Source organism: Carlito syrichta, unplaced genomic scaffold (assembly GCF_000164805.1).
Source record: "Carlito syrichta isolate Samal-C Ts95f unplaced genomic scaffold, Tarsius_syrichta-2.0.1 Scaffold301649, whole genome shotgun sequence".
In the NCBI taxonomy this organism is placed as follows: Eukaryota; Metazoa; Chordata; class Mammalia; order Primates; family Tarsiidae; genus Carlito; species Carlito syrichta.
Genome location: NW_007245745.1, coordinates 311,093 through 327,934, shown reverse-complemented (window position 1 = coordinate 327,934; position 16,842 = coordinate 311,093). Strand labels below are relative to the sequence as shown.

Sequence of the window (16,842 nt, the reverse complement as noted above, 5' to 3'; positions counted from 1 at the left end):
AAGAATTGTCTAATATAACGACTTAATTTTTTAGAAATCCTTTCCCTCTACTATATAGTCATGCATGTTTTATTTAGTGTTATAATCCGATACTTAAGATCCTTATTTAGTGTTATAATCCGATACAGAGTCCCACACGAAACAAATGCTCAGTTAATGTTTACTGAATAAATGCAATCAAGTCTCAGGTTTGATTTTACTGAAAAATTTGTTAACTATACATACGTACCGATTTATCTTTTAAATTTAATTGTCCAATCAACTTTCTATCATCTGCAGGATCTATCAGCTCGCCGCCCACAAAGAGCTCAATTTTTGTATGGGCTACGTTGGCTTTAATACGATTGAGAATACATCGCCGTACTGAACCAACTGTGTCATTTGTATGAGACCATACCTCCAAGTCATCAACCTGTCTGCCCTGGTTTGGAAATCGAACTACAAAAGAGAGGTGTTTACCGCGGAATGCTCTGGAGAAAAAACAAACAAACAAACACCATATTCAGCAGACTTTCAAATCTTGTTGCCAAGAAAATAAAGGTGGGAATTTAATATTGAGTATTTTTGTACTAAACAAGAGAAAGTGAATTAAAGATACTCAATACAAGTTTAGTATCACTTATCTAAAATGCTTGGTACCAGAAGTATTTTGGATGTTTTGGGATTGGGGATGCTCAAACTGTATTATTTTCTTATTGCTCCCTTTAACTACATATATTACGACTTTTCAAAACACAGTCATGTTCCACTGTTATTAGTCTTGTATCTATGGTCGTAGAAAATGAGGTGCCTACTTTTAAGAAAAGCCCAACAAAATTTAAGACTATTCCTAAATGTAAAAGATAAACTTCATATTGAAAGCAACAACAAAAGTGCTAAGATAGATATTTTACAAAATGAAAATCATATTCAAGGAGTAACTTTCTACAATTTCATGATTACCAAATAGAAATTAAAAAAAACCAAACTAGCCGGGCTCGGTGGCTCAGCCTGTAATCCCACGCTTTGGGAGGCTGAGGTGAGTGGATTGCCTGAGCCCTCAGGTTCGAGATCCGCCTGGGCAACTTGACAAGACCTCATCTCTACAATAAATAAATAAATAAATAAATAAAAATTAGCTGGATGTGGCAGCTCGCCCCTGTAGTTCCAGCTACTTGGAAGGCTGAGGTGGAAAGATCGCCGGAGCCCAGCAAGTCGAGGTTACAGTGGCCGGGAGCGGCCACTGTACTCTATTCTGGGTGACAGAGTGAGACTCCAACTCAAAAAAACAAAAACAAAAAAAACCCCCAAAAAACAAAAAACCAAACTAATGGCATTCACTCTACAAACATCCTTAAACTATAAATCTCATCCTTAAACTATAAATCTCATTTGAAATATTTCTTGCAATATTGGGTGTCAAGAGAGCTTTCATTCTTTCTTTCAAGAGACAGAGTCTTGCTCTGTCACCCAGGCTAGAGTGCTGTGGTACAATCGTAGCTCATTGTAGCCTTGTTCTCCTGGGCTCAAGGGATCCTCCTACCTCAACTTCCCGAGTAGCTGGGACTACAGGCATGCACCACCACACCTGGCTGCTAAGGCAGCTTTTCATTGTTTTTTCCAATTACTCGCCAACCTGATTAAGCAATTATTTTTAAAAATATAAATGAATGACATCAAAATAAAAACACTTCAATTGCAAACTATCACTTCAACACTTAATAGACAATAATGTTAATGGCAAAAATAAAAACCAGAAATGACTAAATGAGAAAGTCTAATCAAAAAACCAAAACAAAATAAAACCAGCTGGAGAAGGTTATTTAAAAAAAAAAGTATGGAATGCAGATGTTTTTAATGAGCAACACCATTTTCAAAACAGAAAAATTTCCTCACTCTCCTTTCACCTGTACATCATCATTAATTTTTTGTCATATGGCTAGGAAAATACCAAATAATTAAGAATTAAACACCAACAGATTGATTATTCACAAACCTTGACATAGGTAGAATTGTTCTTTCCTCATGATAATCACTGTCACATTCATTTATATATTCCCTTAAAACAGTTAATACTCGAACCATTCGAACAGCTTCTTGCCTTGCACAATTAATACTGTCTTTGTCACCATCCAAAACACACAACGTGTCATAGGAGGCTTTCAAACGATCAAAGCAGGACTGAATGAAATCTTCATGGATCACCACCTACATACAATAATGGGTCAAATAAAGGAAGTTCAAGTTACTTTAAAATGTAAAAATTAGTAATTAATAATAACATTAAACCAATTAAAGATGGCAGGCAACAGCTAATTTAAAAGTAGCAATCAATTAAAAAGTCATATTTAAGCAGTCTTTATTGATAATAAAACACATACATTTCTTATAAAGAAGCGAGAGTTGCGTAAGTTGGCAAATATAGACTAGACAGTAAATAAATGACCTTCAGGATTAGGTGTTAGTACTGAAACAAATTCAGCAGACTCTCTGCCATTTCAAAACATAATAAATACATTCAAAATGGCCCAATTATCTCAAGAAAATTATCAAGGCAAGATTCATTTAGAGAAATATGGACTGAAATTTCTATTTTTTTATTTTGAGATAGGGTCTCACTCGGTTGCCTATGCTGAAGTACAGTCTCACAATTCCAGCTCACTGCAGCCTTGACCTGCTGGGTTCAGGAGATCTTCTCACCTCAGCTTCCCATGTAGCACATGCCAGTAAGCCTGGCTAATCTTTGGGTCTTTAAAAAATTTTTTGTAGAGATGAGGTCTTCCTATGTTGTCTAGGTTGCTCTTGAACTTCTGGGCTAAAGCAACCCTTTAGCCTTGGCCTCCCAAAGTGCTTGGATTACAGGCATGAGCCACTGCACCTGGCTGGACTGACTTTTTAAATACATTTTTAATAAGAGTTGAAACAAAACAATTTCTAGTCAATTCTGAATTTTGAAAATTCTTATAGCAAAAAAAAGAAAGTCAGAATTGTAATACGTGGAAGTTATAATCCTCACCTGATTGACCTGTAGCCTTGGACCAAGGTTTGTATATATCTCTTTGAGGAGATCTATAGCTCTGCTGGCAATATCATCAATACTCTGAATTACGACCTAGGTTCAAAATAATAAAACTGTTAATCCTTTTCAAGATATATTTTGTTGGGCACTTAAATTCAAACCATAAACTCAGTTATTTTTAATATACTACTCAATAATGTAATGTTAAGTTCACTTTGATAATCAATTAAAATTAAGTGAGAAAAACAGACCAAAACAAAGGGTAAAAAAATGCAAAATACAGGTCTTTGAATAAAGCAATCTGCTTAAGAATAAAAGACAGTTTACTAAGGATAAAGGAAAATACCTAAAGGATAAAGGAAATACAGTTGAAAACCATTCAAAGAGGAATTCAAATTAACTGAAAGGAAATAAGAGCATACATGAAATACAGTTTGGCACAAAGGACTACCCTCTCCACCCCAAGTTTCTACAATCTTTATCACTCAACTAATTACAACAGTGGTTTCCAAACTATGTGCAGAACCACAGGGCTTTGAGGAGGTGTTTCAGGGCTGACCCCTATTAAAAGGGTTGGAGAGCTGGAGCAAAAAAATCACAGGCTTTCATTGTTCAATTAGGTTTATATTTTGTAGTATGTAAATTCTAATTCTTAAGATGGGTCTCTGCCATTAAAAGATGCTGAAAACCACTTAATGAAAAGGTTTTGTATGTTTTATATATGAAAATTTTTTTAAATGAAAAGGTCAAATGCCACAGTAAACAACTCAGTCTATAGTCTGGAGAAAAATATTTCATACAAAGCCAAAAAAAAAAACATAAGCTGCTATATAACAGGTCAGACTTTTAATGATATGAATAATATATTAATAAAGATAAGCCTTAAATATTTATTATTTTACTCCCTCACATATTTAAAAATATCAAATGTTGCCAATAAAGCACACACCTAAATAACAGCCCTTCTAAATAACAGCCCTTCCTTCTGTCCTCTATTTTAGCATCAAACATTACAAATGATGAAACAGATCTATACTGAATAAAAATTGGAGAACATTAACTTCAATGGGGGAGGGGGCATGAAAGATTTATATAGTTACTGTACTTCTAACACAGATTCTAAGCTAAGACTACGGGAACATCAGTGGCAAAAGGAGAGAGAGAGATGGAAAGGGAGAAGAAAAAAACCTACTGACAAATGTCATAATTAAGAAGATAAAGATGATTTTTTACTACCCCTGACTCCTGGGACAAGCATCAGAGCAGAATATATAATTTATATGCAAAATTGCAATTCCTTATTTGAAAAACTGTATCAGATATGTTTAGAGGTCCTACTTTTGACTTACCCTCCAAAGGTAATCTAATCCTATTAACTCCAAATCATCCATCATATATGCTCTCCTTTTTGCTACTAGTTTTCCTTCTCGACAATTCACAGCTTTGAAGAATCGCTCAAAACATTTCATTCCATTTTCAGTTAATAGGGAAGGATCAAGCTGAAGGACATTACTTTCAAAGAAGTCCTTATTAATATCAGGATCTAAGTCTGGTTCATCCCCCATCAATTTGGAATACCACTTAAAACAGGCCTCACGATCACAAAGGTAAACCGCATTCTCAGCTAAGCATTTCCATATTTGTTTTGCCTGAGGAGCACATAGCCATAATTGGCCATCCTTCAATAAAAATCTTGGAAAAAACATAAAAAATTGTCAATTAGATTTTGATAATTTTTATCCTGAAAAGCAATCTATCCATATACATATAAAATAATACATTTATCACCATTATATTTTAACTACAGGTAAAATGATAGTCTTTCAAAAGAACATAAAGCTCAACTTTTATCTGGTACTAAAAAAACCCCACTAGATATTAATTCATCCAACAAGCATATTCTGAGTACCCACTATGTATCCAGAATGTAGCTAGCTGATTATGAATAAAAGACTCATTCCCTCAACTCCATCCATTTAGTTTTTGAAACCAGCTACTTGATTTTTGAAAATATTTCATTTAATAGGTTACTTCACTTTAAAATAAAAGCTCTAGCAATCTGCTTCTGTGACATCATTGGAAAAATGAAGTATCCAATTAAGTGACTTTCACAGATAACTAACCAATGATATAATTTATGAGTCAAAATTGCTTACATTTTCAGTTTTTCTCCCCAAAGACAGAAGCAGAAACTCTTCAAATGAAAATCCCATATGGAAATGAGATGTATAAAAGTATTAGAGTTGTTGGGAGGAGAAAAAGAAAGGAGGAGAAATGGGTATGGAACCTTCCAGTGCTTCTTCAGAAATTTTCAAGGAACCTTACTAAGAAGCCTAAAGGCTAAGTTTGAAAAATTACTGGTCTAGTACAAAGAGCATAGACTTAAGTCAGATAGACCCATATGAGTTAGTAGTACAATCCCATCACACAATAAACAAGAGATTTCAAATAAACTACTTTAAGTCATTTGAATCTTATTTTATTGACCAAATGGGAATAACAACTGCCTCACCGTGTTGCTATGAGGAGTAAATGTAAAATGTCTTGACACTGGCTGAACACACAGCAAGCATTAAAGTTAGGTTCCCTTCTCTTGAGTTAGTTGCTATAGGTCACATAGATAAGTACTAACAGGTAGGGAGTTCCTTTGTTTCTAAACTTTAAAATGATGAGAGAGTTTACAACCACTTTTCTGTTCTAGTAAACCTAAGGAATACAACACACGCCAATCAATAACAATGGCTCACTATGGCAGTGATTCTCAATGTGGGGAGGCAAGTCCATCTAACCCAGTGGTTGAAAAACAAAACATATGGGAAAAAAAACATTTCACTTATTTTTATTATTATTATTTTTTTTGAGTTGGAGTCTCAATCTGTCGCCCAGACTGGAGTGCAGTGGCCGCTCCCGGCCACTGCAGCCTCGACCTGCTGGGTTCCGGCGATCCTTCCGCCTCAGCTTTCCAAGTAGCTGGAACTACAGGCGCGCACTACCACGACCAGCTAATTTTTTGATTTATTGTAGAGATGAGGTCTCGCCAAGTTGCCTAGGCGGGTCTCGAACCCGTGGGCTCAGGCAATCCACTCACCTCAGCCTCCCAAAGGTGCGGGATTACAGGCTGCGCCACCAAGCCCGGCTAAAACACTTCACTTTAAACAAATGCCTAATTTCTTAAAATCTGGTGGATAGTTTTTCTCAAATTAAAATCATGTAACTACTTAAATTTCTCCCCATAAATAAGCACAGAATTCAATAAATAAAGACATGATTAACATAGGTCAGGCTAAACTCACGTAGCAAAATAATAAATGGAATAGATTTTCTGAAGCACTTCTGCTAACACACCTGTGCTCTAAATAAGCTCTTTTGCTACATGGTGTGGTTTTTGGAATTCATAAAAAAAAACCTCTCATCATTAAATCTTTTAACCACAAAGGGACATTCCAAATCCCTAAGTATATCATCATTAAAAGATACTGATCATGGAGCAAATAGAGCCCTTGACATTTCCCTCTGGCTTAATGGAAGAAGCCTCTCCCCTGCATGCTAATCAGAAATGTTATTAACACATCTCTTTGGATTGCCTTTGTCAGTCATTAGAATAAACAAGGCACCAGAGGACTCAATCCACTCTTTTTGGGGTACTGGTCCAGCAGCCTTTTGTACCCATTTCCCTACTGTCTATGGTATCATTAAGGTCAACAGAGTTCTCTATCTGGTTGTCAAAATATGGAAATTTTTCCTTTAAGAATAAACATTATTTGCAACATAAACAAATATGAAGAAAAGATATCTACTCTAAAGTTTAAAACATATCCTTTTCAAATACTGCAAAGAAGAAAGTGAAAACTCAGCCAATAATTTTAAAGTATTTAGTAACACACAGGAAAATACTGTGACTTTTAGATGATTTTTATGTGGGAAAATACAAGATGGCAAGGGAAAAAGGTCAATTAACAAAGACCTAGCTATATAGCATATTCACTCTGCATTCCTTATTTGTGCCTTAAAGAGAACAACACAACTGAATAAAACAAACCTAAGGAAGTTAAGTCGTTCTTGGACTTCTTGAACATGACTATATCTACTTCCCAGCCTCACAGTTTGTGGGTCATAGTCTTCATGGTCTGCAAATTTTAAAAAGAATCATGCATTATACACATGGATATCCACATCACTGCTGACTTCAAAAAAATTAGGTTAAAAAGTCATTAATCTTTTTATCGTTAAAAGGCAATGTAAAATATACTAATAATTGATGGCTTCTAGCCATCTCCCATTTTCCCCCCAAACAAACTTTCCTTTAACATAACGAAAATAAAATTATCTGTTAAAAGTGCTATCAAAAATAATTCTTCATTACAACCTCTTCATGCAATCTTCATACACAATTTATGATTATAGTCAGAAAGACTGATCTGAGTGGTCTGTGAAAGTAAACTGACAACCAAGACACAATTTTTTGTTCAATTTCCTTCCTGTCACACTGAAAACTGTCTTCATGGAGAAAAAATTCTTTTGATATAACAAATAAATTGTATTACTAATTTATACCTAAGAAGTTAGGGTAACACAAGATGCTATTCTACAAGACTAACTTATCATGTAACTGTCACCAGTACCATGTATGAATGGTTAGAATTATGTCATTCCTCTTCGGTATTAATTACTGATATTTCCATAACAGATCCTGGACCTTACGGTATGTGTACACTATTGCCAAAGAATTCTAATCATGTCAGCCCCTTTGGAAATGGTACAGGTAATCAAAGAAACATTGAGGCTTCTTCTCTGAACAAAATCATGACATGCTGTTAAATACAGAATTTATAAAAAAAATTTTTGTAGAGACAGGGTCTTGCTCTGTGACCCAGGCTGGAGTATAGTGGTGCCATTATGGCTCACTGCAGCCTCAACTTCCTGGGTTAAGGTGATCTTCCTGCCTCAGATTCCTGAGTACCCAGGACTAGAGACACCAGGCTAATATTTTATTTTTTGTAGTGATGAGGCCTTGCTCTATTACCCAGGTTGGTCTCAAACTCTTGGCCCCAAGCAATCCTCCTACCTCAGGGTCCAAAAGTGTTGAGATTACAGGTATGAGCCACCATGCCCAGTCCAAGATGGAACATTTACAATATATTTGGTTTTGAAGCTTTGGTGAAAAAGAAAACCCCATGTGTTACCAATTGCTTTCTACTTCCACCTATATTAGCATTTATCAACAGTCCCAAACATCTATTTTCCACTTCCATAAGAGTAAATTTCTTCAGAGTTTAGGACCTGAAGCAGTAGTTTTCTTAAGAAACTAGACAGAAAAATCAATTTTAGAGTCAGGCATAGTAGTTATTGTCTATAATCCCAGCACTTTGGGAGGCAGAAGTGAGAGGATTGCCTGAGCCCAGGGGTTCAAGACCAGCCTGAGCAACATGGCAACATCTCTATAATAAATTAAAAAATTAGCTGGGTGTGGTGGCGCACGCCTATGGTTTCAGCTACTTGGAAGGCTGGGAAGAGGATCACTTGAGCCCAGCAGGTGGAGGCTACAGTGGCTGTGAGCATGTCACCACACTCCAGCCTGAGTGACAGACTGAGACTCCCACTTGAAAGGAAAGGGAAAGGAAAGGAAGAGAAAAATCAATTTTAAAAAATGAGAATTCCCTTATAATTTTTATCCATATTACAAATTGTTCACATTTTGCTCCATTTCCTTTATTAGTTGCCACATACACACACACACGTGTGTATGAAGATATGCCCCTTCACCATTAAATACATCAATGACTGTTTCCAATTAACAAGGAAACCAACATTGTTACAATACTATTATCTAACCCAGGGTTTCCATTGCACACTATTGACAGACCAGGTAATTCTTTGTTGTGTGGGACCATCCTATGCACCATTTAGTATCATACCTGGCACCTACACCGTAGATTCCCATAGCATTCTCCACCCCCAGCCCAAGTTAAGACAATAGAATATAGCTCTAGACATTGTCAAATATCCACTTCCATTCCCTTGAAGAATCAGTGATTTAATTCAAGAGCTGTATTCAAGTTTTATCAATTTCAATTTTCTCAATGTCCTTTTATGTCTTATTTTCTCTAAGTCCAAGATTAAATACACATTGCATGTAGGTGTTATGACTTTTTATTCTTCTTTAATCTGAAAACTAGAAGCCAATTTTGTTGAATGTCACTCAATTTGGGCTTCTATGATGCCTACTCATGTTAAAAATTTAGGCTATGAAAGAACTGAGTACCACATGTTCTCACTCATAAGTAAACCCTGAACAATTACCATACTACTACAAGAAAGGGATTGGCAGTAGTGGTCAACTGCCAGGGGAGGGAGAGGGGGCATACTTCATCAATAAGGGTCCTGAACTCAAACCAGGTGAAGTGGGGACCAGAGTGAGGTCCAACCCTTACCTGTACAATGACCATTTGTATACCTAGACCTGAATTGTACCCATCTTTAAAATAAAAATTAAAAAAAATTTAGGCTATGTATTTTGGCAAAGAATAACACAGAAGTGACAGTGACGCTATATCGTCCTCAGTGAATAATTATCAGGAGGAACATCATGTCGCTTTGTGGCAATCCTCATAATGCTAACTTTAATTACTTGGTCAAGGTGGTTTCCACAAGGTTTCTTCACTGTCAAGTTACTATTTTTCTCTTTGTAACTAAGTAATCTGTGGGCAAATTCTTGAGACTACGTAAATATCTTGTTTATCAAACTTTTATGCATTAATTTTAGTGACCAATTCAACCACCCTTTTTTTATTTAGGTAACAACACTTTATTAAGAACTGGGGTCCTAGACAAAGGGTAGAATTTGGAAAACATTCAATGACAGCCAAACAATAAACAAGAAATTAAAAAGTTCCCCTTATGCTAGGAATGAAGAGGCTGTCTCACTATAAAGAAGTGTCAGCCGGGCTCGGTGGCTCAGCCTGTAATCCCGCGCCTTTGGGAGGCTGAGGTGAGTGGATTGCCTGAGCCCGCGGGTTCAAGACCCGCCTGGGCAGCAAGACCTCATCTCTACAACAAATCAAAAAAATCATCCGGGTGTGGTAGCACATGCCTGTAATTCCGGCTACTTGGAAGGCTGAGGCGGAAGGATTGCCAGAGCCTAGTAGGTCGAGGCTGCGGTGGCCGGAAGCGGCCACTGCACTCCAGTCTGGGCGACAGAGTGAGACTCCAACTCAAAAAAAAAAAAAAAGAAGGGTCCAGGCTGTCCACCAAAAAAAAAAAAAAAACGAAAAAAGAAACACCAAGATGATTGGTAGTTTTTGTTGTAAGCATTCAGCTCAAGACAAATACTTGGATCTGTTAGCAGTCAAATGAGGAGGATGATCCATTTCTGACTCATGTTGTCTACATGGCAGATATCCCAGTGAAAACAGCAAGAGGAATTAGATGAGACTAAATTAACTCAGGTGTCTATGAAAATGGGTGGGAAGAGGTGGTGAATTATGGCTGGGGCTAATATAAATTGCTTATCATTATAAACAGCAAGTTTTCTAGGGTCCATTTCAGAACTCATTACAAAAAAAAAGTACACTTAACAAAAAACCAAACTCTGAGACATAAAATCCACCGATTTGAAGCATACGATTTTGTTTAGTACAGAGCTGTGTAATTACCATCAAAATCTATGTCTATAACGTTTTTTATCATTTCAAAAGAAACGCTAAGGCTGAGCATGGTGGCTCAAGTCTATAATCCCAGCACTTTGGGAGCCCTCAGATTTGAGAACAGCCTGGGCAACATGGTGAGCCCTCCTCTCTACAATAAATCAAAAAATTAACTGGGCGTAGTAGCACGTGCCTGTAAGTTCCAGCTACTTGGAAGGCTGAAGTGAAAGGATCGCCTGAGCCCAGCAGGTCGAGGCTGCGGTAGCCAGGAACCTGCCACTGTGCTCCAGCCTGGGCGACAGAGAGAGACTCCAATTCAAAAAAAAAAAAAAAAAGCTATACAAATCACCCCCCCCCACACCTGTTCTCTAGTACCCCAACCCTTCACTGTTTGAGATGTTTCTTATAAATGGAATCATGTAATACAGTGTGATCTTTTCTGACTGGCTTTTATCCACATAGCATAATGTTTTAAAGATTTGTTCATGTTGTAGCACATATCCTTTTTATTGCTAAATAGGGGATATACCATATTTTATTTATTCATCCAATTTATATATATGGGTTATTTCCACTTTTTGACTATTATGAACAATACTGCTGTGAACACTCATGTAGAAGTTTTTGCATAGATTTGTTTCCATTTCACTTGGGCATATAACTGGGAATGGGTCATATGGCAAATTCTACGTTTAATATTTTGCAAGGTGGCTGTACCGTTTTACAATCCCAAAAGCAATATATGAAGGCTCTAATTTCTCCACATCCTCACCAACACTTGTAGATGTCTCCTCTGTCACCCTAGTAGGTTATGATGTATGTCTCATTGTGGTTTTGCTTTGCATTTCCCTAATAACTAATGATACTGAACATCTTTTCAAGTGCTTATTAGCCATTTGTATACCTTCTTCTTTGGGGAAATTTATATTCAGATACTTTATACATTTCTTAATTGGGTTGTCTTGTTGAATTATAAGAGTTCTTTAAATATTCTGAATATAAGTCCCATATCAGATAATCTACAAATATCTTCTACTTGGTTGTCTTTTCACGTTTTTAACGGTATCATTTACAGCAAATAAGTTTTAAATTTTGATATGGGCTGAGCTCGGTGGCTCGGCCTGTAATCCCAGCACTTTGGGAGGCCAAGGAGAGTGGACTGCCTGAGCCCGCAGGTTCGAGACCAGCCAGGTAACCTAGAGTGAGAACCTGACTCTACAAAAAATAAAATAAAAAATAAAATAAAAAAATTAGCCGGGTGTGGTAGCGCACACCTGTGGTTCCAGCTACTTGGAAGGCTGAGGTGGAAGGATTGCCAGAACCCAGCGAGTTGATACTGGGGTGGGCCACGAGCATGCATGCCACTGCACTCCAGCCAGGGCAACAAAATGAGTGAGATTCCAAATAAAAATTTAAAAAAATTTTTTTCATATAGTCCGATCCACCATCCCCCCTTCCCATTTTTTTGGCCTAACCATTTTGCTTTCTCAAGGTCACAAACATCTATTTCTATGTTTTCTTCTAAGAGTTTTATACTTTTAACTGTTACTTTCAGGTCTAGAATGCATTTTGAATTACTTTTTACATATAATGTGAAGTAGGGGATCCAAATACATTATTTCAGATGTGGATATCCAGTTATTCCAGCAATATTTATGGGAAAAAAATTCAATTTCCCACTGTATGTTCTTGGTATTCTTGTAAAAAATTAATTGATCATAAATTTAAGGATTTCTGGACTATAAATATATTGATACATACATCTGTTTTTACACCAGCACCACATGGTCGTGATCATTGTTGCTTTGTAGTAGGCTTTGAAATTAGGAAGTTTAGGTCTACTAACTTTAGTTTTTATCAAGAATATTTTGGCTATTTGAATCCCTTGCATTTCCATATGAATTTCAAGATCAACTTTGTCAATTTCTGCAGGAAAAAAAAAGCTGGGATTTTTTACAGGCTTGTATTGAATCTGCAGATCAATTTTGGGAGTACTGTCAACTTAAGTGTGGCACCCCATGAATGTAGGATGTCTTTTCATGTTTATATCTTAAATTTCTTTCAATGTTTTATAGTTTTCAGCGTACAAGTTTTATGCTTTTGTTCTGTTTATTCCTAAGTATCTTATGCTTTTTGATGTTACTGTAAATGAACTATTAAATTATCAAACTGTTCATAGTGTATAGAAATACAATTTTTGTATATTAATTTTGTGTCCTGCAATCTAGCTGAACTCCTTAATAATATTTTAGTGGATCCCTTAGATTTTCTGTATTCAAAATGGTGTTATCTGGGAATACAGCTTTAGTTCTTTCTTTCCGACCTGGATGCCTTTACTTCTTTTTCTTGACTAGTTACCCTGGCTAGAACCTCGAGTACAAGAATATTTTGGCCTCGAGTAGTATGTTAAATAGAAGTGATTAGTGTGAACGTCCTTGTCTCGTTCCTGATTCTAGGGGTAAAGTCTTTTACCATTAGGTAATACGATGTTAGCTACGGGTTTTTTTTAAGATGTTCTTGATCAGGTTGAGGAAATTTTCTTCTAGTCCTAGTTGAGTATTTTTGTATTAAAAAGGTGTTAAATTTTGACAAATGCTTTCTCTGTATCTATGAGATGCTCACATAGTTTTGGTAGTTTCTACTATTGTTAGGTGGAATGCTCTATAGATGTCTGTTAGGTCTAATTGGTTTATAGTTTTCAAGCTTTCCATTTCTTTTTTTCCATGCAGATTCAAATCACTGTCTGATATCACTTGTCTTTAACCTAATTTAATTAGTTCCTTTATAAAGGATTTCTTGTAAGGCAAATCTGCCAGCAATGAATTCTCTTGAATGTCTTCTTCATTTTTTGCCTTTAGTTTTAAAAGATATTTTTGCTGAATGCAAGATTCCTGGCTTTTGGATCAATTCTGCAACCCTAGTCTTTGAATATGCTGTCCTATTGCCTTCTGGCCCCCAATGTTTCATGTAAGTCAGCTGACAATTTTTACTAAGGTTTCCTTGTACACAAGGAGTTATTTTTTTTTCTTCCTACCATCAGGATTTTCTCTTTAACGATAATGTCCAAGTCTAAGTTTTTGCATATATCCTTTCTGGAATTCTTTCAGCTTATTAGATGTATAGATGAATGTCTTTTATCAAATTTCATAAGTTCACAGTGACTATATCTTTTCCCATTTTTTCTCTCACTCTCATTCTTCTGGTATTCCCATTACATGTATGTTGCTACACTTCATGGTATCTCATATTTCCCTGACATTTTGTGAATTTTTCTTTATCCTTTCTTCTGTTCTTCAGAGGGCATAGTCTCTTACTGACCTACCTTTAAGTTCACTGATTCTTTCTTCTGCCAGTTCAAAGCTACTGTTGAGACCTTCTAGTGAATATGCCATACGTTTATTATACTTTGAGTGCAGAAATCCTATATGGCTTTTTTTAAAGTGCTCTCTACTGATACTTAGACTGATTCTCTAGCTTTACTATCTCTAGCTTAAAAGGACTCACCTGGCCCAGATAGGATAAATGGAAGAACAAAGAATTAATGAATCAATAGGGGTATCTGAGGAGTTGCTTCATTTTTATGTTTATCTAAATTTTATTTGGGAAAGTATGTTACGTATTAGGCAAAACTCTGAAAACATTAGTGTTGCAAACATCCTTATTTTTAACACACACTATTAGCTTCTGCAGATTCTACTATAATGTGTTAAATGAATGGTATGTTGAGTAACCAGTACGTACAAATAGATCTCTAAACACTGGTAATACAGCATTTTTATGGCTCTGAGAACAAACGTGAGCCTTCAAGGAGTCTATTTTTCTTTATCTGGACTATGAATCTAACTTAAGACAGAGGAGGAATATGTACTAAGAAAGCATCTATAATCTAGCACATACACACTCTGAAACAACTGTCACAGGACAAAAGAGCATTGACAAAGGGCTCCACATACGACAGGCACTTAAAATCAGTCACTTAAAAATCACAGAAAACTTTGTCCCAACATGTTCTAACAACTTCACACTTTAAAAGCCAATGTCAACATCTGCATTCTTGTAGCCTCTTGTCCCTACTCTTGTGAATTTTTATTCATAAAGTCTGAAGCATTTATAAAACAGGGACCCTAAGATCATAAGAGAAATATATGTAAGAACAGACTCAGACAAAACAAGTTTTCTTGAAAAGCTTAAAGTGGTGGGGTAAAGGAAATAAAGGTTGAAAATGAATCAAGCACGCACTCAAGAAAGTAACAATCAATTATAGTACAGGCAGGCAGAGATCCCCAGGCAGGGAAGAAAAATAAAGCAATTTAACAAGGAAAGTGGAGAAAGCAAGTACTTCGTGAGAGACTCAAAATGCTGACCTGGAGTTTATGTTGTTTACGATTTGGGACTAAAAGTGGATTATAAACCCATAAAGAACACAATTTACAAAAGCAATTACCTTGCATCTTTTAAAATAAATTTGTCATTTTGAGGCAATTAATGCAAAAAAAGTCACTGTTATTTCCCATAGTTCATTTTAGCTTACAATACATACCTTTAGCATACAGTCTCATGCTTTCCATGTAAGTTGCAAGGTTTTCTGCTACCAAAGTAACTAGGGCATGATTGTGCTGAAGTTGATTGATTAAGTCATGGCGATAAAATACATGGGAAGTTCGCTGAGTTTGACTGAAACGAGAAGAACTTAACAATATAATTAGGCAATTAAACTCTGTTATAATCAGAACCGTTCATACTATCTAAATTCATACCTACTAATTAAAAAAATTAAATTTATACTTTGTCCATTTACTTTTTAATGACAGTAACAACCAACTTAAAAGATAATCAATTCCTCAAAAACTAAGACATTTATTCTATTATTCTTATTTTACATGAAAAGCCTGCATCAGTATTCTCCAACTTCACCACGAGAGTTCACTTTAAGGACTAGTTTCTATTCCTATACAATATTAGTACCAAAGCTCTTGTGCAGAAACATTCTTTGCAAGACTAACATCATAAAAACTATGCTGCAATTGAAAAATATGATTAAAGAAAATGCTTTCAAGTAAGATTTTATTCAACAACTATTCAAAGTAAATTCTGGGACACTTGGTTTGTAGCCAAGTATGCCCACAGGTGTCACCAGAAAGACACTTAGTTCCATTCCTATCTGCTTTGCCACCTTCACTAAAATCAATCAACTTTCACAGCCACTGTTCTAGTGAAGATGAGGCTACTGTTTCTTGGGAGAGTATGTGAATTACTATGTCTACCTGCAACAGACAAATGCACTCATTTGAGAAAGGCCAAAGGGCATATGTACTGTGGGCCAAACATAGGCAAAATATGTCCCTCAAAAAAATGTTAGTAAGATATATGCCTCCATTTTGTTCAGTGTTTACTTCTATAGCTTTTCCAATTTCTTATTATTTTTCCAGCCTTGGAAAAGAAATTAGGCAAATTCAACTGTTTAAATCAAAACATATATATGACCTTTTCCACTTTAGTCTTAGATAAAATCATAATAAACTAGAGCTGTAAAGGATCTTAGCAATCATTTAAACTTATATATAAGGAAAATATAGATTCTTTACAGAAGCTTCATAAGAATAAATGACTGGTTTGACACAGGTTTATAGCTAAATATCCTGACTCCACTGTGACTATTTGTTCCACTACAATTTACTCTCTTTTTCTCTACGTTATTTTTCCTTTTCATGTTATCAGTTTTAACTCTATTACCAGGTAATACATGTATAAATTGTTTTAGTAAACAGGATTTAGCATCTAAGATAGTATACTTAAAGATCACTATTAAAAAGAAATTTAGGGGTGGGCTTGGTGGCTCATGACTATAATCCTAGCACTTTGGGAGACCAGGGCATAGGGATTGCATGAGCCCAGAAGTTCGAGAGCAGCCTGGGAAACACACGAGACCTGGTCTCTACAAAACATAAGCTGGGTATGGTGGCGTAAGCCTACAATCTCAATTCCTAGGATGTTGAGACAAAAGGATCGTCTGAGCCCAGGTTGAGGCTGCAGTGAGCCATGATAGTGCCACTGCATTTCCGCCTGGGCGGCAGAGTAAGACCCCAACTCAAAAAGAAAAAAAAAAATTTTTTTTTTTTGAGAAAGTAGGATTCATTTTTATTTTTTTTATTTTTTATTTTTTTTGAGTTGGAGTCTCACTCTATCGCCCAGACTGGAGTG

The 16,842-nt window shown here is 36.0% G+C and overlaps 1 protein-coding gene across 1 annotated transcript in view; it reads right to left on the bottom strand.

Moving 5' to 3' along the window:
- The window catches only part of LOC103257349 (probable ubiquitin carboxyl-terminal hydrolase FAF-X), a 112,980-nt gene that overhangs the window by 24,938 nt on the left and 71,200 nt on the right, over positions 1-16,842 (bottom strand). The window contains 6 exon segments of the mRNA XM_008055074.2: positions 230-470; positions 1,976-2,187; positions 2,996-3,091; positions 4,348-4,690; positions 7,038-7,125; positions 15,182-15,315. Coding sequence (XP_008053265.1) covers positions 230-470; positions 1,976-2,187; positions 2,996-3,091; positions 4,348-4,690; positions 7,038-7,125; positions 15,182-15,315 — 1,114 coding nt within the window.